This window comes from Kwoniella dejecticola, chromosome 1 (assembly GCF_000512565.2).
Source record: "Kwoniella dejecticola CBS 10117 chromosome 1, complete sequence".
In the NCBI taxonomy this organism is placed as follows: Eukaryota; Fungi; Basidiomycota; class Tremellomycetes; order Tremellales; family Cryptococcaceae; genus Kwoniella; species Kwoniella dejecticola.
Window position 1 is genome coordinate 694,761 of NC_089301.1, and position 26,129 is coordinate 720,889.

A 26,129-nucleotide genomic window follows, 5' to 3' on the forward strand; every position below is an offset into this window, starting at 1 on the left:
GGCTTTGGCGTCAGTCATGCAAGCTCAAGCTCAAGCTCAAGCTCAAGCTCAAGCTCAAGCGCAAGATTCCAGAGTCAAGCAATAATGTATGGCTGGATCCGGAAAGTGGTAACCTATTTCTATGCATCTTGTCGATCTGGCTTTTTTTGGCTTTCTGCAAAACATTTTTCCGCTTTCGGTAATTTTCTTTCAGCTGTACCTTCCTTCCTTCCTTCCTTCCTTTCCTTCTTGCTGCACGCCGCATTCCAAGATAAACGAATTATACTTTCAAACGTATGCTACAATCGCATATAGGGCTACATGCGATCCTGTGAGATCGGTGGCAGTCCTCAGTACATTTCGCCACGATACCGGATCCAGCTATTTGAGACGATGACTCACATTCCAGTTAAATCATCCCTCCTTCCCTTCCCTCCATTCCCTCTGCCTTCTTCCGCATTCCGCCGGCTGCTCGCCTAAGGACCACGGTCTAGACTTTACTAAACCTACACAAGCCCATCAGACCCAAAACCCATATTCCAAGCGCTAAGCTGCCCGGAAGGTTCGTTGTGATGGAAGCGGCGGAAGGTCGAGTAAGTGATTCTTTCCGTACGGAACATTCGAAGCCCGTATTACCGCATGTAGCATTCTGTATATAATGATAACTCTCATTCATGAGATCCGCATAACCTCTGCAGTAATTGGTGTTGTTGGCTGAGACGACCGAGATGTTGATACCGATATCTGGTCTAGTCAGGAGCTCGAAGGAACCGCAGACTGCTTCGGCGCATTCTAGCGAGTTGAAACAGCATATGTCGAATGTCGAGTTATCTGCTAAAGGCGGTCTGTAACATGACATGTTGTGTGATACTGCTACTGCTACTGCTTGAGAAGATCACTTGCGGATATATGGCTATGGTTTTAGCTGAAGGTGGTGACTTTAACGCTGTCGCTTGGGCGTATGGGTGGATTTGAGGATTTATAGTAAGCGAAGTACGACTTTCTTAGATAGGGGATTTTCAATCAGCGATACTTGAATCCGCGATCCGCAACCTATTATATGTGATTGCACAAAGCCGCACAGCCTTCTGTTCGTTCAGAGTACCGGTCCGAGGAGGAACACATGATGAAGTATGGACTGACAGTCCCTGTGAGAATCCTCTCGGCAAGCGTCCGACATGACGTTCCTTGCCATCATACTCCGAAACACTTATAGGTTTGGCTTCTCCGCCTCTATCTCTCATACAAGTCGGTTCGTCGATTCCGAGGTGAATGACCCTTATCTAAGGGCTGTCACGTACAGTACAAGCCGGTAATTAAAGATTCTCGGAGACTGACGTACAGCCCCGCATCCAGGGTTGTCTTGGCAGCCGGATATCGATGGAGCCTGCCGCACCACACGTGATACCGAGGCGAGTATTTTTAGACTTGGCTCTCTCCTACTGACCTACTGAAAGTGACGCACAATATAGCCGCCCACATCGCATACGCTAGCACTCATTAACTGATTGCTCCACATGCACACCGCGCTGAAACTTCGGACTAACACACTGGCGGTCCTGTCACGTTTACAGTCAAGACCCTTTGACCGGCATGACAAGCCTTCACCCGTCGTGACGAGTGTCTCGAACCTGTGATCTGCACCCAAGGTGCCCAATTACATAGATTGGGTTGATCCGGACTTGTATGCACGATCAGAGGAGCTGTCCGATAGATCTGCATTTTCAAGATGTATATGTGTATGTACATAGTGTATATACCGCTTCAGCAACCATGAAGCTTGAAACATATGTGTATGAGTTTAAGCACTAAGGGGTCAAGCCTGAAGACCCTATCATTGATAGAGCGTTCCATTTACTTGCCATTACCCGCGATGCTACCCTCTTACATTAGCTCGATGTCGATGCAGCTGACCGAGCAAAAGGGTGACTTCACTTACAGATCAGCGAACGACTTCCACAAGATACTAAAGAGTAAACCTTGAAGACCGTTGGTGAGTAATCTAGTGGGTAATCCTCTTCCGAATAATCCTAGTAACCCTTCAGAAGCGACAATTTCCCTTGCGGCGGTCACTACGACAGACACAATCAATTCAATCATTGTTCGCAAATCATATCAAGTAGAAAGAGAGTCCACTTACAATACCCGACATCTCCTTCATGGACTTGTCGATAAGTCTTGACTACCCTCAAAGAGTTACTGGCTGTGTCTGATACGACTGAAGCGGAAAATCCGATGAATGCTTGTCGCTGCCATTCGCAGCAAAATCAGGTATTTCAATATCAGATGAGCGACTGCATTCCAAACATCATGGTATGGTAAGATCACTCACGGCAAGCTGTTGGAATATGTTGTGCGGAGGAGGCAGAACAGCTGACAACCAATTGTATGTCTGCCCGTAGAACCCAATTAGCAACGTATCTAAGTCTGAAGACCTCGTCTTCGAAGGTCTAGACAGTCCAGACACTTACACCGAACCAGGGATCTGATAGTGGTGTTTAGTCATTAGCCGGCATTCATTGTCAAACAAATGAACGAGTAAGGTCGACTCACAATGACCGACAAAAGTAGCAGCGGCCGTAGCTAGCGCACCGTACCACAAACTAGCGATACCTTGCTGCTTGATTCGCTGTTTGAGCAATTGCAGTCCTGCTCCTCCACCTTGAGTCTGTTGGGTCGTCTTCAGCGTGTCGATCGGGGTGAGGGTCATCCTGAAGCATGCGGAAGCTACCGACGCAGCGATAGTTTTCACCAGGACAGGCCACGTGAACGATTCGAGTAATGCCAGGATACCTGCATTGGCGGCTGTGTCTCCGAACCGGGAGAGGGGTCCTTGGAATCTTGTTGAACGAAACGGAATGAGAAAGTCAGCGATATCTCTCTCTCTCATGGGGTAGGAGTTGAGCGAAGGCACACTTACAGGGCAGCAGCCAAACCCGCATAATATCTCTTGAACCCACCGTCCTCATACAATGTCTTCGTAGCGTTTTTGAGACTACCTCCGTATCTGTACTGGTAATTCATGATCGTCCTCATGGGCATCAGAGTCAAAACTTGCACCACCATGGCGGCCGCACCTGCCAATCCACCGCCTCCTGCTGATTTAAGAGCTTTTACTAGATCAAAATCGATATGACTTGATACTCCTCGGCCAGAGATCGCCACGCCGATAGCAACGGGTAAGGCAGTGATGAGCGATGTATAGAAGGTCGAGAACAATACTGCCGATTGATATGGGTCCAGCTTCGATGGTAGGACTGGAGGAGTGATGGAAGTCAATACCAAGACGAAAGACTGATGAACAAGTAGGTAACAGTATTAGCGACAGATTCTCGAGGATAGCAGTGCAAAAGGAGGTAGAAACAGACGTACGAAGGCTGGATCTTGTAGATACGCCTTTGTCGAAGGGATCTTTCGGAAACCGTAAACTGTCGATAAGACGATAGCTGGAATAGCGATAAATCTCCATACTACCAAGGTGAGGACAGTACCTAGCGAAGGAGGAGTCTTGTATTCGGGATCACTGTCGCTCGTTCAAAATTCAGCTGTCAATCTGCTGCCTATCGGAGGAGAAGGAAAAGCTTACATGTGTTTCTCGCCTGCTCGAATTCCAGCTCCAATACCGATTAATTCCACGATGACAAACGCACCACCAAGACATCTGAGAGCTAGCCCGACGCTGCCCCAGAGCCAGGTATCGCCTTGGTCCGTACCGACGATGAACCTCTGTACGGGCTTGATCACTCCGACCAGCAGCCCGAGGACAGTCGCGATAAGGATGGGTGATCGAGTGAGAAGCAGTATTTTGTGGGTAGCTTTGATATTCCTCTTTCCTCTAACAAGGGGTGTTCGTTCATCGGCGTCATTCTCATCTTCCACGATATCTTCCTGCTGATCGTCTGAGACAGGTTCATCGAGAACATCGTTATCGATGGGCGAAGCTTTCGTAGCGATGAAAGGAGCGAAAACAATTCTGTCCCGCTGATGTTAGCGGAGCTGCGAAGCTAGGAATGATGGAAAGCTGTAAACTTACCTGGCAAGCTCGGTGACTACTAGATTGACTAGGATGTACACGCTGGCTCGTTCGATCACCGTAGAGATCGTGTCCATGGATCTCCATCGCAGATGATCGAGGATACGTCCTCGTCCGACAATATAGAGAGCGTAAAGAAGCAAGAGCGGATAAGAACCGTTACTGTGTTAATCCAGATCAGCCTTTTGCTGAGATGACCGCTTGTGAAGTGGTGGAAAAGATTATAGGCTCACTTGTTGATGGTCAACGATTCTGCCATCCATCCTGGAGCCTTCGCGTACTTGGTAGCGAAGAGACCGACAGCCAGAGAGGGAACGTGAGTCAATAGAGCGATGATGACGATCGGCCATTCTATATTGGACAAGTCAGCATCCGTAAACTCGTACATGGCTAGATCGGCTCTCGTCCTCAAAATTACTCACGCTGCAGTATATTCCGGGCTGTTAAGACGTGGTTACCCGCAAAAGTAGTAAAGAGCAGCGAGGGCAGCAAGATCGTCCTGGCAAACGGTACAAGAGTCTAATACCGAATCATCAGTCTCTCAAGGCTACGGGAATGAAGAACGTTCGTGACACTTACGCTGCTTAGATAGGGAGCATGTTTGCCCGTATAAGCATATCCGGAAGTGAAGACTACGCAGATCGCCAAGATCGCTTGAAAGGTCGTTGTAGTCACGTCGACTATGGACTCCATCGTGCGCTCGATTCCTCACTACTGAGCCAAGGATTGACAGCAAGTCTTGCAAACAAAGAAGAGAGGGGACAGATGCATATGAGCAGAATTCTCCCTGTTGCTGCATGATTATATCTCTACTTGAACTTCTCGAGCTCTGGATGTGTAATCAGGGTCATTTCACCTTTTATTGCGATTTCGTCATGTATCAACGGAGCTGACCGAAGGCGCCGTGTACGGTGACAACCTCCACCAAACACGGCCATATCCGGCGCCGTACCATGTCGCAAGAGGGCGTGACCGCATGGGTGTTCGTCAGATCGAGCAGTTGGTACAGATCTCAAAGTGGTCTTTAAAGGACTCAATCTCAACATCTTGAAGTTCTAGTCTGCTTGTCTCCTCCAAAAGACCTCCTGTACAACACTCACTCCCCGAAGCTTGAAAAACCGTCACGATGCCATTCAAAGACTTCTTGCTGAACGACGGACGAAAGATACCTGCTATAGGATTCGGATCATGGAAGATCCCCAAGGATGTAGCGACTGGACAAGTTGGTCAAGCTATCGATCTGGGATTCGACCATCTCGATACAGCGCAAGGTGGGCATGTTTCTCTCTCTTCCCTAAAGCAAGCGTCCGTCAAGCTTCCCGAGGCGTCCCTTGCTCCGTTGCAAGCATGCTAATGTGAGCGTTTCGTACTTACTAGTCTACCGAAACGAAGAAGAAGTCGGACAAGCTATCAAGGAGAGCGGTCTGGCTAGAAAAGATCTCTGGATCACCACCAAGTGGTCTGGAGTAGACGACAAAGACCCTCTGACATCCGTCAAGGAGAGTCTCGAGAAGCTCGGTATCGATTATATCGATTTATACTTGATCCATCATCCTCGATTGACCAAAGGGGATATCCCAGGAACATGGAAGAAGATGGAGGAGTTGCATAAAGCAGGATACGTCAAGTCTATCGGTGTATCAAAGTATGTCTATCCCACAACTGCAGTCTTATTCAACGTCTTTCGTGCCGTAATGCTGTACTTACATTGGGTCATGTTTTGCAGCTTCAGCAAAGAAGACCTTCAAGAGCTTTTAGCTTCAGCAACGATCAAGCCTGTAGTCAACCAGATCTTACTTCACCCATACGTGATCAAGTCGACTACACCTTTGCTCAAGTACCTCAAAGAACAACATATCGTCCCTGAGGGATACTCTACTTTGATCCCTCTTACTTCCAAGCCCGGTGGTCCAGTCGACAAGCCAGTCAACAAGATCGCAAAGAGACTCAATGTCAAGCCTGAGCAAGTTTTACTTGCTTGGTCTCATGCTAAAGAGTGAGTTTCCACCTCTTTGCCTTTCTCGCTGTATGACTCAGTGTGGCAGATGTTCCTGGCTGACTTATCGTGTTCCATCAACAGGGCTGTGATCGTCACTACATCGTCAAGGAAAGAACGATTGGAAGGCTATCTCGATGTCGGGGACATCACCCTCACAAAGGAGGACGTCAAGGCGATCGATGACGCAGGGGCAAAAGGCGAATTGTGGGATGAGAGGAAACAGAAATGGAGCGTAGCTGCCAAATATCTAGCCGCAGCTGGATTGATCGGATACCTCGTATACTCCAAGTTGTAGGGCAGCTAATACATGGATACGTGTGTGGCAATGAGTGTACGCAGTATGTAGCCCAGATTTTCAGATTGTCTTCGTGTGTGCCTTTTCTACCCTTTTGATGGCCGATTGACCGTTGAGAAGGACAAGGCCAACTTGCGCGTCAGACGCACGTTTCCCCATCAAGATCTGCAAAGTATCATACACACACGGTCCACGCGTTCATCAGTGAATCAATCAAAGTTGCCTTCATGTGTGTGTGTCATCAGCTCATCATCATCGCCAGAAGGCCGAACTAGCTCTTAGACAAGATGCATGCTCTTTACCCTTCATATCTGTCATCCGATCTGTTTTCTTCATCCTGCTCTTTCGCGTTCGACATACCCAAAGTTTAGACATATATTTCTTGCTATAGACACTCGGGGACCTGTACCAGCAGAATGAGCTTCCGAAGATCCGCGACCTTTCTCGCCGCACTCTTCCTGCCTTCCTTGGGCCAAGCGAAATTTCCCAAAAATTACATCTTACCCGACATCATCAACGGTACAGCACCTGTCCCTATCGAAACGACAGTCGGAAGCGGCGCTTACGATCGAGCTTACATCCCCTCTCACAACGCATCAACGTACGAATGGTGGTATTTCGATGCCGTCAGCTCAGATGGTCAATCCTCCGTCGTATTCGTTGCCTTGGTAGTCCCCACAGCCCTCGGTCAAGGCACGGAAGTTTCGGCTCAAGTCATTACTCCCGATGGAGAGATCTTTGCCAATAGAACAGATTATGGTCCTGAGGGTAAATTTTGGGTGTCGACTAGAGGAGATGGATCAAGTGGAGTTATTGGGGATGGTGATTTCACTTGGGTCGGTCAGCCTGATCTGAGTCAGTATGAGCTGAAGGTGGATTTGCCGGAGCAGGATATTAGTGGAACAGTCACGCTCATTTCGGTCAGTCCGCGTCTTCCCCGTTGTCTGAGATGCACACATTGTGTGCATTGAATCCGAAGTTACGGTGAGCTTACTGTTGTGTGTAACCTTTCTAGGCTGCCTCGCCGTTTGTCGGATGTGATCCGTTTGGGCCAGACGCTCGGACCCATACTTTCTGGTGGTTCAATTGGATTAATTTCATGGGCGATGCCGTCGCCGTCGTCGATCTGAAAGTGGGAGACAAGCGAGTCGCATTCACAGGAAACGGATATCACGATAAGGTAAGATGAGGTGGGATCTTGCGCAGATACAAAGGCGTATCAATGAGCTGACAAGATCATGTGGGAAGAATTGGGGTCCAGTACCTTACCCACCTCACCTGAATTACTGGTATTGGGGCCACGGTCGAGCAGGCGATTATTCCCTTGTATGGTCCAGAGTAGTCGCCAAGGACAATACTACGATCTCCGGCGCATGGCTTGCCAGGGATGGTCAAGTTCTTCGTTCGACCTGCGTTCACGACGAATCAATCCATGTCGAGCCATTCGGTAATAATGTTACGATCCCGCCTAATCGACCTAATGATACCGAAAATATCGACGGCTTCGACATAACCATAAACATCGGCGAAGAGGGGCTGTATCAATTCAGGTTTGATAGTAATAGATGGACGAATGGGAATGATGGTAACTACGCTAGATGGATCGGTAATTTCACAGGTGGGAAGGTTGGCGAAGAAGCTAGTTCGGGAGTCGGTGTGACTGAACAAATGGGTCCTTTCGGCATCTGATCTCAAAGTCTTACTCATTCCGAACGAAGTAGGTTGATTATCTGTGTTACATATCTGCATTCAACCTGGTGAGACGCATGAGATCCAGTCCGGCTGTGCATGTATTCGGAGATTCATTAATATGTTTGACCTTGCTACTGTAGTGTACAAGCTAGGGTTTTCATATTCGGCCGAATGGGTTTGAATCCAGGAACACGATGAGATAAGATTATCATACTCTGATCAGACATGGTTCTGATCCGCGGTCTTCCATTTTGTGGAGCAACGAAGGAAAAAGGAACGGCTATCTAGCGCAACTGCTGAGGAAGCCGCGTCAAGTCTAAGTCTCAAAGCTCCGCTCAGATCGCCTTGATCGTCAACAGCTTTCGCGGATCGAGCGTAAACAGGTAGGACCCAACCGTTCAGTCCTCTTTGATCGGCGAGCTTGAGAAGATTAATCGGTAGCAGCTCAGCATTAGCGTACGATCTCAGGAGAACTAAAAATTGAATCAGTTGGCAATCCATACCAGACAGTGTTTCCCCTCCTCTGTTTTCAAAATCAATACACGCTGATACTCTAGTCCCCTCATTCCGAAGGAGTTTGTCTTTTTCCTATCAAGGGAAATTATCAAACTTTAATAACGATAGTCAGTCCGTCTCAGGGAGCTTAGACACAGCATGACGAAATCATCATTCCTCACATGATACATGACTAACTCCCCATCAGTAGTGCATCGGATACCAGCCGATGACAATTGACTTGAGAGAGCGGAAGACCGCGAGATCTCTCGAACGCCATGATTTTGGAAGCCGTTCAGCGATGTGTATATACAGCTTGCCCCACAGTGGGTTTCCGGGTCCCCCGAGACCTTCATTCTTTCAACATTCTATCCAATTGAATGGTTCTTTCTCACTTACTCACACTACCTCCATCTCATAAATTTCTCAAAAAGACATCTCCGATCAAGGCGCCATATTCACTTGCACCTGAAGCAACAACTCACTCACTCTCGCACACATCATGACGACCCAATGGGCATGTCCGGACCTCCCCTCCGAAGGCACCGACTCCCGTTGCTGCTTCGCCGACGCCACTTGCGCCGAGTACGTCTGCGGGCAATACAACGCCAATATCACCGTGCAGACCACGGGAAGCTTGGTCATGCATAATTGTCTTGTTCCCAATGGGACTGAGGCGACAAACTTGTACATGACTTCTCCGGGCAACGAGTCTTGCAGTGCCAATTCACAAGGAAACGGGTGTATAATTCGGTTGGATACCAATGGGACCGCAACGACTACTACTGCTACGTCAGCGGGGATGTCTATGTCTTCCGGAAGTCCCGCTTTAACCTCTTCGTCACCTGCCTCGGCCTCGGCTTCAGCTGGTTCAGGTGGGGGGAGCTCGTTCGCTACGCCCCAATTTGGGATCAACCAAACTTTGATCTTGGCTATTGTTGGGTTGAGCTGGCTGGTCAAGAAGGTGTATCATTAGATATCAGATTGTGAAGAAGCCAACCAAGTGAGGTTACAGCATTATGTTTGGTGTTGTAATCATGAGCTGCAGGCCGCTGATGAATTTGCTTCTGATTTAGCCGTTGTCATTTATTAACCATCAGTGTAGCCCTAAATCAGAAAGAACCATGTATTTACGGTAGTCCGGCTTGATGAGATGACGTTCAATTTTGTGACAGCGCAGATCAGGCAAAAATTCCATGACCCCTGGCGTGCGACCACGACACATGATGGTTCCGAAAAAGCGAAAGGCACAGACTTGTGACTGATGTATATCTCAACGGAAACGTCGATCAGTCCGTTGAATTTGGTCGTTACGCCCCTTTTCCACCTGCCACGACATGAGCACCGCTGCACTGACCTGCCTCGTTGTTTCAGCAGTCACAAGGAACTCTAATCGTCATTTTCCACTGACCATCAAAGCCCGGAAAGCCGTACTTGACGATCACTTAAACAGTCAGATATCCTCTCTTCTAATTGTGCGATAATTGGCACAGTCGACCATCTACTCCGCTTGCAGCGAATCCCCTACGAGCTCCATTATACTGATCACTCACTCTCAAGTAATCCAGGAGGTAACATAGTCGCAGCACCAGAATCAGCATCGTCTTCACCGTCAACATGCCATCTTCCGCCCACAATGATCTGGCAGCGTCCATCTTCCATTGCTCTGGACTCACTCCGCCCGATTATAATCACTGCTGCTTCACCACCGAGTCTTGCGCCAAGATCATCTGCGGTCAAATCGGGACGGCTATTGGGAATACCACAGTGGGCAATGCCACGATCTTCGATTGTTATGTTCGAAATATCACTATCGCCAATCAATGTATAAGTGCTTACGACAACGACACTCACGATGAAACGAATGGGTCTTGTTCAAGTTTGAGGGGTGATGGATGTGTGAATAGGACTTGGAGTAATATCATCACCTCGGATTCGGTTGTTGGTTCTGGGCAATCATCCTTCGGTCAGGCAGAGGTCCATGGGATGTTGGTCTTGGGTTTAGTCTCGATTACATGGATGGCAAAGCACTTTTGTCAATAATGGAAAACATCAAGGTCAGTCGATTCTCGGACATTTGCACTGGTGTTGGTGACTGATGGGACATGCTGTGAATAGGCGTTGATTAGTATTTCAGTAGAACGGGAACAGTCCGGGCGGCGGTCAAAATGGCATGTTGGTGATGATACTGGACAGTTTAACGATCAAAGATGACTCCTTCCTGCGAAAGTCGATCTCGTATTGCAGTATTTTAGTCATTCGGTTCTTATATCGATGTCGGTAGAGAAGCATCATGATGCAGATGAATACGGGCTGATCGGCGACCGAAACAGCATAGAGCCCCATAAGATGAAGCTCGAATGCGTTGTCCGAGGAATATCGATATTGCATAGCCTCTCATGCACACTCTCTATCTGAAAGCCTGTGAAGCATGAGTGAGATAGTCGAACGATAGATTAGAATAGCGATGAAGTGTGGTATGAAGAGCGAACATTGGAACACCTGTAAAAGTAGCGAGCGAAATGCACCGCATCGGAATATCCCCGAGCTGCCCGGTGGAAGATATAAATAATGACGACGCATTGCACACTACTGCGACTTGAACATGACATGACGTGGACACGTTCATGACCACAACGTCCTTATCCCCCATTCTTCCAACTGCATTCAAAAGCATACCTCTACAATTTAAGGATCATCAGGCCCAGCTCACCCTAGCAAGCTTCTCCGACCACTCAGCATTGCATAAAGCCAGGAAACGTCGCCCACGCAGTCAGTCACACACAGCATGTCATTCGAACCTCCACCTCGCAGAACGGCGGCTTCCTCAACTCCAGCGTCAGGAAGCACGACGCCCAACGAGGAGGCTCCGGGATGGAAAGAGAAGATGAAGGCTAGAGGAACAGTCTGGGGCAAGAAAGCGATGGATAAGGGTGTGAAGATCTCTGATAATATCGGAGGAAGGGTGAATGATATTGCTGAGAAACGATTCGGCACTGAAGCTTTCTGGCCTGTCACTGGAGATTTCCCTAAAGAGATGGAGAAATGCGCTAGAATACTCAGATCCTTTACCGGTGCGTCAATACTTGTTCCTTCTCTCATCCATAGTATTGACGGGACGATTTTTTGCAGTGGACGGAGTGGTGACTGAAGAGAAAGAAAAGATCGATGAAGATGATAAAGAGAAAAAGAAGAAGAAAAAAATCAAGGTGATACGAAAGATCCCCCCATCAGTAATTGCTTCTGCAACGGGACTGGCGATCTTCACCTCGATGCGAACTGGATTTGCACCCTTCGGAGGCGCTGGTGGTGCTGGGGTAGTGGTAGCGAAACTACCTGATGGAAGTGAGTTGTATCTATATACACCTTCAGCTCTCCCGCTCTGAGGTATCAAGCTAATACACATGTCGTCGAAACAGCATGGTCAGCGCCTGCAAGTATATCACCCAACAATCTTTCTGCGGGCGTACGTCTCAAACTCCTCCCTTTTATGTGTTAAAAGGTCACATCGCTAATACCGTATGCCTATCTTAGTTCTTGATTGGGGTTGACGTTTACGACTGCGTCCTTGTCATACGTACTCAAGAAGCACTGGACTCCTTCAAAACTCACAAGGTCACCATTGGAGCGGAGTTAGCAGTAGCAGCTGGTCCCTACGGAGCAGGAGCAGCCGTGGAAGCGGGCAGGGAAAGGGCGCCCTTATTCAGCTACGTCAAGAGTAAAGGGATGTACGCGGGAGTAGAAGTAGTGGGTCAAGTCTTCGTGGAGAGATTCGATGAGAATGGAGCCATGTATCATTGGCCCGGTGTGAAAGCTGGAGATATCGTAAGTGCACATGATAAACTGTTGCATCGAACAATCTTTTTTGTATCGAGACTGATTTACTTATGTATCGGACAACGTCGTTCAGCTCTCTGGCAAAGTCAAAGTACCCCTCGAAGCAGCTGGGCTCCAATCGGCCCTCAAGGACGCTGAGACAGGTCGAGCACAAGCGCTGAAAGGCGACTCCCTCGACATAGTCGTACAAGAGAACAGTCAGGACTTAGATTTGGCAGAAGGTGAAACGCTCAAATTACCGCCGACACCAGATCAGACTGATGGACGAGAACACGAGAGCGATCCTGAGACAGAGAGGATACATTATCCTACTCAATTAGGAAGCCATAATCCCTCGAGAAACAATTCACCACCACCAACTCTGATCGCGCCCAGTCCCGTGCATCTGCCGGGTGCTTCAAAGTGTAGAGGTGGCAGACTGGTTCCTCCGCCTTTGCCCTCGAGAAATCCTCAACGACCCAACCTGAACTCGGCTAGTTCTTCGCAGTCTAGGTATTCCGACGCATTGGATAATCAAGATATGGTCGATTCGCCCTCTTCCATAAAATACGGCGCTCCTACAGGTCCACCACCTGCTCATCTCCTTCCTCCTGCAGATCTCGACCACTCCGCCCCACCTCCTACCCATCAGCCTTCCCAGCCTACTGTTCCGGGTTACGAAGATGATTCGACCTTACCGCCCAACGAGGAATTGCCCGCCTACGCGGAAGGTACACCTGGTACATCGACTGCAACGGCGGCCTATCCGCAAGAAAAGAAACCTCCTCGCGAGAGCGGCTTGATACCTTCAGATGCACTGGGTGCTGACGGGCAACCGATGTCTGAGAGCGAAAGGAAAGAATGGGAAGAATTCTTAGCTTCCGGAAACGACGACCAGGAGGCTAGTGGCTCGGCGCCAGCCGCAGCTGCAGCTGCAGCTTCGACAGGACATGCAGCAGCCGTCAATCAAATTACGCAGAGGATGGACAGTTCTCATCTGTATGAGGCAGAGGGACCGCCAGGAGGGACCAGAGAGGACAGTCTCAAGAATCCCTACGATGGTATCGAAGAATGGGGGACTGGAAAAGGAAAGGTTAGGGAAGACAGTCTGAAGAATCCATTTGATAAATAAGCGAAACCCCTCAGCCGATGTCGAGGAAGTCATCGTGGCTGTCATAGATGTTTATAGATTTCAGTCATATGTGCAACAAGTATAACCTCATGTCCCATGTATAAAACTTGTATATACTCTGACCTGCCCAAGAAGATGCTGCGCATCTCGATGACAGCCCAAAGGGGCTGTTGCTTATCTTTCCCTGAGAAATCGTAGCCGCAGCATTTCCGAAGGGCTCCTGCTATAGCCGGTGATGACGTCTGATATTTGACATCTTGCCAAAATACTAAATCGTCTGACTACGTCTCCAATTGCTCGTCCGGTCACAGCGAGACACAGTAGAGTAGTGATGATCGAGCCCACGAGGGCATCTTAGATGAGTTTTAAACCATTCTTATTTGACTACTTGGCCGCATCTGAAATCTTTGCTCAATTTTGCCAGTCACAGACTCTGCAGAAGTCTTGAGTCCCCAGATCAATACCAAGGTAAGGCCGAAATACGAAGGCGACGATGATACACCCTACAGACGATCAAGCAGTGCAAGAGCAATGGAAGAAAGATATTGGGTGAGTCAAAGCTTGTCTGACATGTTTTGATCTGCTGTGATCAAGCAATCCATCCTGGATCTGCTCGAAGACTACACTGCGCGATGAAAACTTGCTGCTTATGGGCTTTTACTTTCTGCTAATTCGATGTGTCGCGTGTCAACAGTGATCTTCACTTAATCTACGATTACGATGCGAAGAACCCCGAAACTAACGAGCCGGAGAAATGGAGGTACGAGATGTGAGTGATGATCTTATGTCCAAGCCCAAGCCCAAGCCCAAGCCCAAGTCCAAATCCAGCTCATCTCGCACTGATCACACCATCGCGCATACTCCGATTGACTGGGTAGAAATGGCTAATTGAGATTGATTGGATATTTGGAATAGGTGGTTCTCGCATGAAGATAGGATCAGTGAGCGCTATGGACCCATCTGCTCTCGATGAAGAACAGTCTTTCGTCCGTCTGATGCTAAAGGGTCAAATTACACTTGCTTCGTAGCCTATGCCATCCACGGTGGACCAATGGTAAGTTATTGGACACTACCAAAGATCACATCCCAGCTACCCAAACACTCACTTGATCTTCGTTCTGACCCAATTGATGCTCATACCGATTCACCACGCCCTCTGATCGATGCTACGGTGGGACTGATATTGATGGTTTGGGTTGGTAATATGGATAGGCTGGAAGGTATAATTACCAGAAAGCAGATTATCAGTGTATCCGCCCGGGGGAATTATGGCAATGTAATTGGTTGTGAGTGCATTCGCAACATTTGCGAGTATTATAGTTACGAGTGACTGACAGTCTTCATGTGTGTCACGTAAGAGAGGAAACTGGAACGTAAGTGTGCTGTTATAACATTGACCCTGATGAGCCGACTTTCTGACCTCACAAATATATTCTATGATACAGCATCTGCTCGCTAGTGTACGATATCCCAAAAGGCAAAATCACCACCTTACTAGGCTTCTCCATCGGACGTGAGTCACTTCACCTGCTCGTATCTGCTTCTTGATCTCTGGATCTATTGTCGGTCTTATACCTGATCTCCACGAGGACAAGGAAGCCAATACTGATCGCTAATATTAATTGATCTGGCGTACGATGTGACAGATTGGGAGAATCCAGAAAAGGCTCACGGGGATAAGAGGAATCCCGAAGATTTCGAGCGATGGCGAGGTCTAGCCAAACTCGGGAAATCTCAATCTGATAGATTCCTCTTGAATGACCAAGCTACGATCTTGGAGAGTTTTAGAGGGAAAGGTGATTTGATACCTATCGATCCTGCTGCACCCACATTGTAAGGCCGTCCGTTGGCCGGAGAACACTTTCACGGTACACGTCTCTCGATGAGTCAGATAAATTGAAAAGCACGTATGACGGGGGACAAAGTGTTACATAGCATCAATACACATTTAAATATCATATTACAACAAAGGATGATGTCTTGAGAACATGTCAATCTACTTGAATTCGCACTACTCGTGACACTGAAATCCTCATTGCTCTATCCAGTCGCACTGAGTCGTTCAGCCTCGCCTATCTCAGAGTCTTCGATCTCCTGCGCAGTGATGTTCACCCCATCTTCATCTCCTATAGCTTGCAGGTATCCCATTCGTTGACCTCTCGAAAAATACAATGCCGGTTCTTGATACTTGATTACGGCCTCAGTGATCAAGCAGTACCTCACCGACTATTGCGTCCATCATGACACGCACTGATCAGTAACTTGATCTAATCGTTTGTAGGTCTCATATAACATCGGCACGAAGTGGACACAATAACTGTAGGTGAACTCGAACTCAGAAACATAGACTCACAGATCCAGGAACCTCAAACATGGCATCTGCCAAACTCTCCTCCAAAATCCCCCTTAATCCTCTGGCGCCTCCGCCTCGCTCCAGACCGAGCTTGGCTATCTCATGTATAGATTTATCCGTAAAGCGCAATTGACTCCCGTATTTCTCGAAGAGAGCCTGATATTGCTTGATGAGGGCATTTCGAGGCTCGACCAAGATCCGGATCATATCGTCCAATGCTAGACTATTCAATACTGAGATTACTGGTAATCTACCTAGAAATTCTGGGATGAGGCCATATGTGGTCAAGTCGCTCGTCGATAACCCAGTCAAGGGGAGGGTCTTGGTTGATGATTCGTGAGATACGCTTTTCGGTAAAGGTGCACCGAAGCCTATTGACTGTAAACCGCATAGCTTCAGAAGACCTTTCTTCCGCTTTGCAAGAAGATCATATAACTTCAAATTCGGTCTCGAACTTACACCTTTGCCCAACCGCCTATTAACAATTTGATCCAATCCCACGAATGCACCTGATAATACGAACAATATATTCGATGTGTCCACAACGAAAGTTTCACCTTTACCACCTATCAGATTCATCGGTGAGATCAGCTTTGGGGGCGCAATGCAATGGTGATCGCAGAGCTGCTTACCTGGCGATCCGCCTCCGCTACTGAAGCCGGGTAAACCCTCTCTTACCGATTTCTTCCCTCCCAAACCTCGATTCATAGGGTTATTAGGATCCCATCCTGGTGGATCACCGTACGCAGCTTTAGATTCCGCTTTCGGGCCCAGTGTAGTTCCTGGAGAGCTCGGTCCGCTGCCTCCCAGGTTGTTGGTGTTATAAGGCGGCGAAGACGGGGTAGATGAGATCGCTGGACCTTTGGCTTGTAAAGTCAAAGTGGTACCCTCCAATAACCGCAATAAAGCTTGTTGCACGCCTTCTCCACCTACGTCCCTGCCTCCGCCCCAAGAACCAAATTCGCCTCCACCGCGACGAGACAGCTTGTCGATTTCGTCGATGTGTATTATTCCGACCCTGCCGATTTCGTCAGCTCGAGCCGAAGGTTCAAAAGGGATGTGGACAAAGTGATCGATCCCTCGGACTCACTCTGCCCTATTAACGTCGTATTCTGCATTCTGCAATAATCGCAACACGCAATTCTCTACGTCTTCACCCACATAGCCCGCTTGTGTGTATGTCGTAGCGTCGCATGATCTGAGAGCGATAATGCAGTCGATCAGCTACCATATGGTCTACCCGCCAGGTCAAACAACCAGGCTTACGCGAAGGGCACATCCAGAATCTTCGCCAGCGTTTTAGCCATCAACGTTTTCCCCGTACCAGTCGGTCCACTACGACGCTACATCGTCAGCTCCTTCCTTCACTAAGATTAACTTCTGAACGGGGCACTTACACCATGAGAACATTGCTCTTCTCGATGATAACTTCCTCTTTGGGCTCTATCGATCCCGGTAACTCATCCTCGACGAAAGCAGATCTAGCTTCTACTTCGATCTCAATCGCTTCTTTCCTCCTTCGTCCTCTACTTCCCTCAGGATCATTCGATGGCTTTCGTTTCTTCATTGATTGTCCCAGAAGAGAAGGTAAAGGCGGTGGTGGTCTGGCACTGAAATACCCGTCTCTCGCTGTGCGCACACCGAGTTCACTCAGCTTTGTACTTGCACTGAACCCGACCAAAAAGCCGGAAAAGGGATAGCCATGATATTCATAAGTGAAATGACTCACCCCATTGTCCTTCCCTTGATCGCAGTGTGAGGAGATCATGGGTCAAAGTTGGATCAGTCCCATCAGCCCCCGTCACCTTGGTAGCGTCCCTCTTGATCCCATCGTCCAGTTGAGTTCCACCTCTGCTGGGATCCCATACCTGATCTGAGTCTGAGCGGTCCCTACCCTTGCGCGGCCGCTCCCAGACTCGAGGGGAGGTGGATATGGGCGGATCAAGGATGATGGGCGGTGGTTCTCGACGAGGTGCAGGAGTGGAGGAGGACGAAGAAGAAGACGCGTTGGTGTCCGCAGTAGAAGGCGGCAAGGGGAGACGAGGTGATATACGATGATAATGATTGAACACTCTGCGAAAATCATAGCCATTTAGCCATTCCATCCAGATGATTATAAAAAGAAGAAGCGGTTCGAAGAGAGACTCACGCGACTGATAAAGTTCGCTTAGCTTTTTCTTGTCCAACTACGTACTTTGACAGATGATTGTACAGCTAGGACTACGGATCAGCTACGTCTGATGGCTTATGGGTGAGACTTTAGGTGTAGGCGTGATCTTACATCTCGAGGTGATCTGACACTCCATCCGGTGAAAGGAGCTTCGTCTTCCACCGTCCTCGAGCTTGTCGATGTTGATGTTGACGCATTTCGATATCGATAAGATGGTCCAATGACGCCTGGCGGTCTGGCACTACTGAGCCGCAATATACGGATCTTCGCAATCATCCTTCTCTCTGCTCTGCTCTGCACGCTTGACTTGACTCGTACTACTGGTGGGAATATGCAAGGCTGACCAATGGTCGATTTAGTAATGACATGAATGACATGAACGCAACTGAATGGTTGAGTGGAGGTCACGTAACCTCACCTTGCCTTATCGCGGTGACATCCGGCTATATGGCTATGGCGACAGCGGCGAACAGGGATATGGTAATGAAGAATGGCCAGCTCAACAATGGAAAAGACGGTAGAACTGAGTTTGAGCATCAAGATGGGGTTGGTGTAAATGAGTACCGTATCGAGGTCTTTGTGCACGGAGTAAGAAGTACATAGACAGGAATTTAGCCAGACAGCCTTCGTAAGATGGCCACAACGATATAAAATACAAATACAACCTTACATCCCACAACATTCCCGATTGTTCGTAATAACAGCCCTAGGCAGCATTTCTGCTCTGCTTAAATGCGTGGAGATTCGATCGTAGCCCACCATTCATGTCTATAATCCATGATCTCTGCTAAATTCCGTACCTCCCGTTTTCTTGATTGGTACAGGTACAACCTTCTCCACCTGCTGTTTCCCTGCTCTGTGCGTGTCAGATTTACCTTTCACTCTTCCCTTGCCACCTTTTGATCCAGTCGCCGGCGCTTCTTTGGCTTGAGCTTGGACCTTAGCTTTAGCTTTAGCATCCAGCTTGGCTTTAGCCTTAGATCCAGCTGCCGCCACAGCTTTCCCTTGACTCTTCTTCTTATTCCCTTTCGATGACGGATTAGAATACCCATAGACTGTTCCTTCTCCGCAGATGACGGGATCGTAAGACACTGGCATTCCACCGCATTTACATTCGTATGTCCCCTTTGTCCATTGAGGGGCTATCGCCACGTAGTCTGCTTCAGGACACGAGTCGAAACATTCTGCCATCTGTTTCACTATTGATGTCCTCGATTTCATGCTGGATGAAGAAGGTAGGTCGATGGTTTTTGTACAGAGGTGGAATTGGAATGCGAGGTGTATCTTGGTGACCTAGAGAAGAATGAGCGACACCATTTTAGCAAATTGTCTTAAAACTGGTTGACTGTACTCAAGCGAAATTGAGGGCCCTGCATCGCTGTGGAACGATAGAGGTAAAGACGAAAAGACGCAGAAAGAGAAGGACTCACAGAATGATGATACGGTAAACAAGCCCCATACTCATCTTCGCATATGTTATACATGAAAGTCTTCGGGGGTGTATTCCCACACGCACAATCCCCTTCCCATTTCTCCCAGAACGAATATTCGTATCCCGCATCCTTGCAGCTGGTCTGTTGTGCGGTCGGGAAACGCATCAGCGATTCTACCGTCTATAAGAAGTACATGAAGTAGGGTACGTGTTGGCGCACTCACAGTACAATCGCCATTTACCTCGACATGATCCGTGTCGCTCGGTATGTTGTCCACACATCCGATGTACGACTGCGCGTAGACAACGCTGAACAGCGCTAGAAAGGCTAGTATCGGTCTAGGTACCATTTGGTGTCTGCTCTTCTGGCTTGGCTATTTTCGTATAGATAATGGAAATGATCAAAAAGTATAAGTTACCTGATTGCGGATCCAGGATTTTCAGTCCGAGAAAAAGATCTCATGCATTCAGGGTTGCCCTAGGCTGCAGATCCTCAATCGACGCGTCAAACCTGGGTGTAAGCATAACTAAGAAAACAGCCGTGAGCATGACACATCAGTATCATATCCATCGAGCATACAGTTCTCAATCTGGACATCGTCTGACTAGGTCGAGCTCGAGGGGGCTAGAAATAGCTTAGTAGCGTGTGCGGATTCTCGATACTCATGCACATCGACATCAGGAATCCCTAATCTCAGCCTGACGACTCCAGTATGCTCGCCTTCTTTGGTTTGATCTATCGTATCAGGTCAGATCCTGCATTTGTTCCCAATCATTATTTCAAGATCTGCATACAGCTGAGCCCCTGACGGACTGACTGACTTATTATAATTATTCGCTGTATGCTGACTTATTCTCCTTCCGATCTTCGAGAACTGTATTGTTATGTTTGCCATTCCGCACAGACGTCAATGAATAATCTCGTGTGTGTGTGTGCGTGTGCGGGCTATGGCGCTTTGACATTCTTCGAGAAGCTCCAAGTGTTTACGTCTGAAAAACACGCCAAAGCCGCACATGCGAGTTGCTGTTATATCAATAACGTTTTTGATGATGCTGATGCTTCTTTACATGATTTGACGACATGGGGTCCTGTTCTCACTCTAAAACAACAACACAGATTGGAGATCATGGTGAACACGACTGCTCATCCGCTGAATCCTCCTGCCTCTCTCTCTCTTAATGGCGTCGCCTTATCCCCGCATACGAAGACTGAAGATCTCGCCCGAACTGAATCTATCTCGTCCAAAGGCTCGGAGAACCCTACATCCCCGTCGAGCTCCGAAGAAGAGGTTGAGATCCTAGAGTCTTATCCTGCTTCCGCTCCTCGTCATATTCACTCTCGATCTCCTCCTCAGAATATCACAACTTCATCAAGGATCGAGAGGATTGTCGATTCGTAAAGTAGAGGAAGACGGACCAATTCGCTCTCGTCATCTCGTCAGCTCAGTATGGAGCTTACCGTCGATGTCGAAGTCGAAATCGCCTCGACTTCACCGTCGACCTCCTTAACCCGCTCTCCGGAGTGGGCGAATCAGTATCATACCTGGGCGCAAAGCATCTCCGCTTTTCAACATCGCATCAAGGAGCAAGAGGCCGCGTTGAAAAAGTACAGTTCGATGGAACAGAAAGTCATTCAGCTGGAATGTTCGTTAGCGGATGAGAAAAGAAAGGAGAAAGCGGTTATGAAGCACCTACAACAGATTTTCCAGCTGAGGCGTGAGAAAGAGACTTTGGAAAAGGATAACGCGGCACTAAAAGATCGAGTGGGAGTTATGGAAGACGCCGTTCAGCAGAGTAAAGATCTCAGACAGGATTTGGAAGAAAAGGTTGAGGAATTAGCCAAGTCGAATGAGCTCGTAGAAGGATATCAGAATCAAGTGAAAATACTGGAGAGCAAAATTGAAGGTTTCAAAGGGTCTTCAAGGGTCGAGATAGAACCGAAAACAACCTCCTCACCTCAAGATCTTCAAGTCACGACTGAGAATGCTCTACCGTCTACAATATTGAATGATACCGACCCCAGTCCTGATCTGAGCAAAGCCGAATCCGTGGCAGCTTCATCTCCTTTATCTTCGCTTCCCGAGTCACCAGCTCCATCTCCACCTCTTCACCCGAACCCGCGGGCGAATGGCGATGCCGGTCAGACGAGAAGTACATATACAGGTAAAATGATCATCCTTGAAAAGCGGAAATGGGATGCGACTTTAGATGAATTGAGGGAGGCGAAGGACTTGTTGGGGAAGTTACAAGCCATTGCTGCGGCAAGACATAGCGGTGCCGGTATTCACACGCCGGTCTCAACGATGGAAGGCAAGGAATCTGCTTTGGGATCTAGAACGAATCACGTCAGTGAAGCGTGGTCGATCGCTATCAGGGAAGAACCGGATGAGGTACAGAGGATCAAGATGCAGCTAGCCGAGTTGAGGGAGCTGAAAAGAAGGAACATCGAGCAGTATCGTTGTATATGGACGCGAGCGGAGTATGTGCCAATCAAACAAGAAGCCAGGGATGGGGAAGTGGGAGAGTTGGGTTCTGATTATATTACTCCGAGTGAACGGTCTCAAGCCAAGAAGAGAGTTCGTGTCTTGTAGACGGGGGTTGGGCGAAGTTGGGATAGTTGGCCCAGAGTCGTATAACGAATACACCGAGAGGGTGCATGAGTTGCGAAGTTCATATGATCGCACAGTTGTATATGAATTTGATCTATGCAGCGAGATTGCTGTATAAAGGAGTGAATATATGCCCTATACTACCACATCGCCTGAAGCATTCGTCAGCCATTGGTAACCTTAGTGACACTAATCGTTGGGAGAAAAACAGTCAAGAGGACAGCTCTCAGTCTCGCCTTATATTCCCCTTCCATACCCGTCTACCTTCTCCGAGGAGAAGTTCTGCGGACCAAGTCAGATGTGATACTTGGGAGGGTATGTCGTTCAACGGATTACCAGATTTATCGTCATCGAGCGTTTGTTCTCGCCTTCACCTTCGGAACACAGAGGAGCACAAAAGGAGGAGACACAAGTATTGACGACTCACCTCAGCTCATACCATCCCTATGAGCTCCTTATGCTTCTTATTTGGATCAAGTCGCTAGTCATTCGCATATTCAGACAAGGATCGAAGCTGTTTGGGAGTCATGCCAGATAGATGTAGCTCAACATTTCTGTCTGTTTTCTCTTGCAAGGCCGAGCTGGGCCACGTGACCGATCAGGAAGCCGTGACGTCACGATTTCCTCCTGGGAATCCGTTCCTTCTCCTTCGCCTATGGTCGCCTACAAAAAGGAAACATTTTAAGCTCTTAAGCGCTGGTCAAGGCGAGATACAGGTCGACGAGGACAACGTCTACATACCAGTACGACAGGTGGGAGGTCGGCAGTACCGTTAGCATGGAGCTCCCGCCCATTCACATGATGCTGAACAGATCAGATAGACTGGCAGTCTTTACGTTAATTCCCGGTCAACGCCGGTGCCAGCCAAGAGAAAAGCGAGAAGACCGCGGGCAAGTGTTTTATCTAGCTTACTTGACGCAGCGTATCAATAGTAGTCTCAACATTATGCTGTATCTTCGGATCGTCATGACAGGCCATGTCATGTCCAGTCAGAGGTCCATGAACGCTTGAATTGGTCAATAAGGATTGAATCTGTGTATACAACCATGAGAAAGGACTATAGGGTCTGTGTCATATAGCGCTCAGCGAAGATGCCCCGCATTCCTAATGAAGATAGAGTCAGTGCTGGACCGAGGAAGATTGGATCTAAGAAAGTACGTCCGTGCGATAATTGTGAGTCACCCTCGTCTCTTGTCCCCAAGTGGGTCTGACTGGATACATAGACTCATCCATTTGATCTCGCAGGTCGGCGTCAGAAGCATTCGTGCCATATAAGCGAGCCAGGACGACCATGCACGGACTGTGCGGCTCGGAATAAAGAATGTACATTCGTCGCTCCTCCCCTCAAGCGACATGGTAAGACACCGCCGAAAACCTCTTCGGTGTCGGGGAGTCAGCAAGCTGTCGCAGGACCTTCTTCTGTCCCCTACGATCCTTTTCATTCAGTGAGTCGACCTAATGTCCCCAACATTTTCCTGACGAGATACATGAGAGCTCAATCAGATGCGTTATATAGGTGGATACGCCGAAATCATCGATGACAGCTCTTATACGGAGTGCTAGACTACCTATCATTGTCTCGGACGAAGACGATGCTGAAGGAGTAAGTCACAATGTACGACACGCCTGAACGATCTTCCGCTAAGCCAACAAAAAAAAAATGCCGTTACATGTAGTCTGAAGAAGCGTATTATGACTCGCTAGATATGGAGTATGACGATTACGAAGAATCGCATTACCTCGGACCATCCGCCATAGCAGCCAGCGCGCTCGCGGCCTCTTTATTGGGCGGTGCGGGACCCGGTCAGAAGTTTAGACAAGTATCGGACGGACCTATACCGGCGCTCTTTGTGCGTAATCCGGCTTTGCTGTACGGTCGATTGGGTCCACCAGAGGGGACGCAGCATATGTTAGATGCATGTGTGGAGTTAATAGGTGAAGAAAAGGCTCGAGAGTTGATGCAGCAGTAAGTCGACCCCATCAAGCATAAGCACCAAAGTTTGTCGCTGGCATGATCAGCTTTGTGTTTTTGCTAACATACATTATTCCCCTGCCAGCTTCAAGGAGACCACACTAAAAGCGTTCCCCGTCGCCAATAGAATGAGGCTGGAAGCTATCATCCGACGCGAACCGGGCAGCGGCACATATCCAACCACGTTCATAGCTGCCTTGATATCCCACACGGCGTACACGTATCGATTAGTGGATCCGGGGATAGTCAAGACGATGTGGATGAAAGTGCTTGGAGCGTTCGAGGATGATTTCCGATTACCCAGATTGATCACCTTGCAGACTACAATGATGCTGCTGTTGTGTGTTCCTCATGAGAACCACGCGCAGAATAGTATTACCTTGGGCCGAGTGAGTGATTATAATTGTTCATCTGTATCAATATTGACCAGGCTAATTTTCGAGACCATTAGGCAGTAGGCTGTGCTTATGTTCTTGGACTACATGTAGAATGTCTCAAATGGAGATTACCCCGATGGGAGAGGAGTCTGCGTAGGAGGCTGTGGTGGTCCTTAATCATGATGGATACGTGGTGAGCTTGCCTTTGCGTATTCGATTGGAATCAAGACAGGATAACAAGGGGTTGACTGATAAGGAATCTGTGTAGGAGATCATACGTGCAAGGCAGACCGCCCTAGTGAGTGCCCTTCTCGTGTGCATATCGTTCTAGATGTCCAGTCCGCCTTGTGCTTGAGCCTGTTCTAAATCGCTGATGTGACTCAGCATCCACCCTATCGACCATAACGTCTCTTTGCCGAAGATGCGCGACTCAGACTGGGGCAACGATACCTTTGATGACGCCAGACAGTCGATGTTAGCCTTCATTGGCATGGCGCGGCTTTCACTCATCCTCGAACGGATAACAAGCAATTTCCATACTTTGCAAGCAGCAGTCTCGCCGCCTAAAGAACCTTATCGATCAGTGTTATTGGAAAGTATAGCCAATGATCTAGACGCATTCCAAGATTGGCTAGAACCTGAATTGAGCTTACCTGTTGATCCTCAAGTAACGTCTAAAGCTCAAGGTGTTCGTGAGTGTTTTCCATTACCGACTGAACGTCCCCAATGATGCCCAATGCGTTGGATGAGATATCTGGGATCTGATCACGGCATTCTCACGGTTTGGGAAAATGTAATAATGACTAATCCACCGTCATAACCGCAGGATCGATGCAAGTCGCCTATCTGGGATTGAAAGTCGCTTTGGTCCGACTGACTCTGGGCGAACCCGGGGAAACATGGCATAACGTAGAAGGTACCCTTCGATCCGCCTTGAAGGTTGGCACCGAATTAGTGGAGTTTATCGAATGTCTAGATGCGCAAGATAAAGCTACCTACTGGTTTCCTTGTGAGTGTACATCTGTCATATCAATCATTTCCTTGTACCTTTACCTATATCTCCTGAAACCGAAACGCAAGCGGCTTTGACTCACCGTCCACATTGTGATCATGTTTTATCAGACTCCGCTTTCAACATCTTGAATGCAGCAGCATTACTTCTCCGAGTAGCAGTGAAATCAGGAACATTGTTCCCACTCATCAACCTCGAAGCTGGTGACGTTCTAATCAGGCTAGTCACTTGCATTCGAGCGGGATACGTGTCTTCTTGGCCTACAGCAATCACGGCTAAGACGCATATAGAGCTTCTTCTTCGATCGTTGGAAGGCGAATTGCTATTGACGCAGAGTCTGTTGGCTATATTGAGTGATCCGCCATCTCAGCATCACCTTCAAAACCAGAACCAGGGTCAGGGGCAAGGGCAAAGTTCGGACGGGCAGCAACAACAGATTGTTCCCGCTGATTGGTCGTTGGATATCAATAACCTTTTTGTGAGTGTCTCCTCGAAATTCGGTATGAAATGTATCAGCTGATTGTCTGCTGCGTGCGTTCCAGGCCCCGATGACCAGTGTGGATCAGCAGTTGTGGAGTAGTTTAGGTTGGTTATGGGACACGCAGACCATGCAATCGTGAGGTTGTACTAAAGAGGGCGGGGGGGAATACAATCAATAGTATTTTTGATCGGAATTATGTTTTATGCACAAATCGCAATGTTGTACCCCAAGCCTCCTAGATGAACAGATCCAGTGTGCACCATCCAATACCGTCCCTCACCG

At 48.3% G+C, this 26,129-nt stretch overlaps 13 protein-coding genes across 13 annotated transcripts; 9 read left to right on the top strand and 4 right to left on the bottom strand.

The window, feature by feature from the left end:
• Window positions 1–469: 469 nt before the first annotated feature.
• I303_100264 (uncharacterized protein) lies at window positions 470–838 on the bottom strand (the record flags this gene model as incomplete). Its single annotated transcript, XM_018403636.1, has 1 exon — window positions 470–838. The coding sequence occupies one exon, from the start codon at window positions 836–838 to the stop codon at window positions 470–472; it is 369 nt and encodes a 122-aa protein (XP_018266290.1).
• A 995-nt stretch (window positions 839–1,833) lies between these two features.
• On the bottom strand, window positions 1,834–4,705 carry I303_100265 (uncharacterized protein; the record flags this gene model as incomplete). The annotated part of the gene is made up of 13 exons (XM_018403637.2): window positions 1,834–1,855; window positions 1,919–2,051; window positions 2,120–2,228; window positions 2,312–2,371; window positions 2,451–2,464; window positions 2,533–2,819; window positions 2,900–3,273; window positions 3,352–3,502; window positions 3,566–3,952; window positions 4,013–4,174; window positions 4,246–4,363; window positions 4,435–4,531; window positions 4,592–4,705. 13 exons carry the CDS (start codon window positions 4,703–4,705, stop codon window positions 1,834–1,836), a joined length of 2,028 nt encoding a protein of 675 aa, XP_018266291.2.
• A 433-nt stretch (window positions 4,706–5,138) lies between these two features.
• I303_100266 (uncharacterized protein) lies at window positions 5,139–6,306 on the top strand (the record flags this gene model as incomplete). Its single annotated transcript, XM_018403638.1, has 4 exons — window positions 5,139–5,283; window positions 5,390–5,657; window positions 5,739–6,008; window positions 6,093–6,306. 4 exons carry the CDS (start codon window positions 5,139–5,141, stop codon window positions 6,304–6,306), a joined length of 897 nt encoding a protein of 298 aa, XP_018266292.1.
• A 416-nt stretch (window positions 6,307–6,722) lies between these two features.
• I303_100267 (uncharacterized protein) lies at window positions 6,723–7,995 on the top strand (the record flags this gene model as incomplete). The annotated part of the gene is made up of 3 exons (XM_018403639.1): window positions 6,723–7,226; window positions 7,322–7,486; window positions 7,555–7,995. 3 exons carry the CDS (start codon window positions 6,723–6,725, stop codon window positions 7,993–7,995), a joined length of 1,110 nt encoding a protein of 369 aa, XP_018266293.1.
• A 1,000-nt stretch (window positions 7,996–8,995) lies between these two features.
• I303_100268 (uncharacterized protein) lies at window positions 8,996–9,469 on the top strand (the record flags this gene model as incomplete). The annotated part of the gene is made up of 1 exon (XM_018403640.1): window positions 8,996–9,469. The coding sequence occupies one exon, from the start codon at window positions 8,996–8,998 to the stop codon at window positions 9,467–9,469; it is 474 nt and encodes a 157-aa protein (XP_018266294.1).
• A 641-nt stretch (window positions 9,470–10,110) lies between these two features.
• Window positions 10,111–10,622, top strand: I303_100269 (uncharacterized protein; the record flags this gene model as incomplete). The annotated part of the gene is made up of 3 exons (XM_018403641.1): window positions 10,111–10,434; window positions 10,499–10,550; window positions 10,612–10,622. 3 exons carry the CDS (start codon window positions 10,111–10,113, stop codon window positions 10,620–10,622), a joined length of 387 nt encoding a protein of 128 aa, XP_018266295.1.
• Window positions 10,623–11,281: 659 nt separating this feature from the next.
• Window positions 11,282–13,441, top strand: I303_100270 (uncharacterized protein; the record flags this gene model as incomplete). The annotated part of the gene is made up of 5 exons (XM_018403642.1): window positions 11,282–11,567; window positions 11,626–11,838; window positions 11,913–11,959; window positions 12,028–12,318; window positions 12,404–13,441. The coding sequence occupies 5 exons, from the start codon at window positions 11,282–11,284 to the stop codon at window positions 13,439–13,441; spliced, it is 1,875 nt and encodes a 624-aa protein (XP_018266296.1).
• Window positions 13,442–13,934: 493 nt separating this feature from the next.
• On the top strand, window positions 13,935–15,278 carry I303_100271 (uncharacterized protein; the record flags this gene model as incomplete). Its single annotated transcript, XM_018403643.1, has 8 exons — window positions 13,935–13,990; window positions 14,136–14,210; window positions 14,357–14,382; window positions 14,470–14,495; window positions 14,654–14,727; window positions 14,800–14,814; window positions 14,887–14,954; window positions 15,088–15,278. 8 exons carry the CDS (start codon window positions 13,935–13,937, stop codon window positions 15,276–15,278), a joined length of 531 nt encoding a protein of 176 aa, XP_018266297.1.
• Window positions 15,279–15,481: 203 nt separating this feature from the next.
• On the bottom strand, window positions 15,482–18,240 carry I303_100272 (uncharacterized protein; the record flags this gene model as incomplete). Its single annotated transcript, XM_018403644.1, has 10 exons — window positions 15,482–15,667; window positions 15,795–16,172; window positions 16,254–16,360; window positions 16,427–16,812; window positions 16,885–16,992; window positions 17,061–17,129; window positions 17,192–17,423; window positions 17,524–17,867; window positions 17,944–18,008; window positions 18,076–18,240. 10 exons carry the CDS (start codon window positions 18,238–18,240, stop codon window positions 15,482–15,484), a joined length of 2,040 nt encoding a protein of 679 aa, XP_018266298.1.
• Window positions 18,241–18,732: 492 nt separating this feature from the next.
• On the bottom strand, window positions 18,733–19,746 carry I303_100273 (uncharacterized protein; the record flags this gene model as incomplete). The annotated part of the gene is made up of 3 exons (XM_018403645.1): window positions 18,733–19,257; window positions 19,395–19,538; window positions 19,621–19,746. 3 exons carry the CDS (start codon window positions 19,744–19,746, stop codon window positions 18,733–18,735), a joined length of 795 nt encoding a protein of 264 aa, XP_018266299.1.
• A 777-nt stretch (window positions 19,747–20,523) lies between these two features.
• On the top strand, window positions 20,524–20,796 carry I303_100274 (uncharacterized protein; the record flags this gene model as incomplete). The annotated part of the gene is made up of 1 exon (XM_018403646.1): window positions 20,524–20,796. The coding sequence occupies one exon, from the start codon at window positions 20,524–20,526 to the stop codon at window positions 20,794–20,796; it is 273 nt and encodes a 90-aa protein (XP_018266300.1).
• Window positions 20,797–20,844: 48 nt separating this feature from the next.
• I303_100275 (uncharacterized protein) lies at window positions 20,845–21,987 on the top strand (the record flags this gene model as incomplete). The annotated part of the gene is made up of 1 exon (XM_018403647.1): window positions 20,845–21,987. One exon carries the CDS (start codon window positions 20,845–20,847, stop codon window positions 21,985–21,987), a length of 1,143 nt encoding a protein of 380 aa, XP_018266301.1.
• A 1,109-nt stretch (window positions 21,988–23,096) lies between these two features.
• On the top strand, window positions 23,097–25,986 carry I303_100276 (uncharacterized protein; the record flags this gene model as incomplete). The annotated part of the gene is made up of 11 exons (XM_018403648.1): window positions 23,097–23,178; window positions 23,251–23,450; window positions 23,522–23,608; window positions 23,682–23,971; window positions 24,063–24,366; window positions 24,429–24,547; window positions 24,623–24,652; window positions 24,739–25,046; window positions 25,181–25,363; window positions 25,477–25,844; window positions 25,909–25,986. The coding sequence occupies 11 exons, from the start codon at window positions 23,097–23,099 to the stop codon at window positions 25,984–25,986; spliced, it is 2,049 nt and encodes a 682-aa protein (XP_018266302.1).
• Window positions 25,987–26,129: the final 143 nt, after the last annotated feature.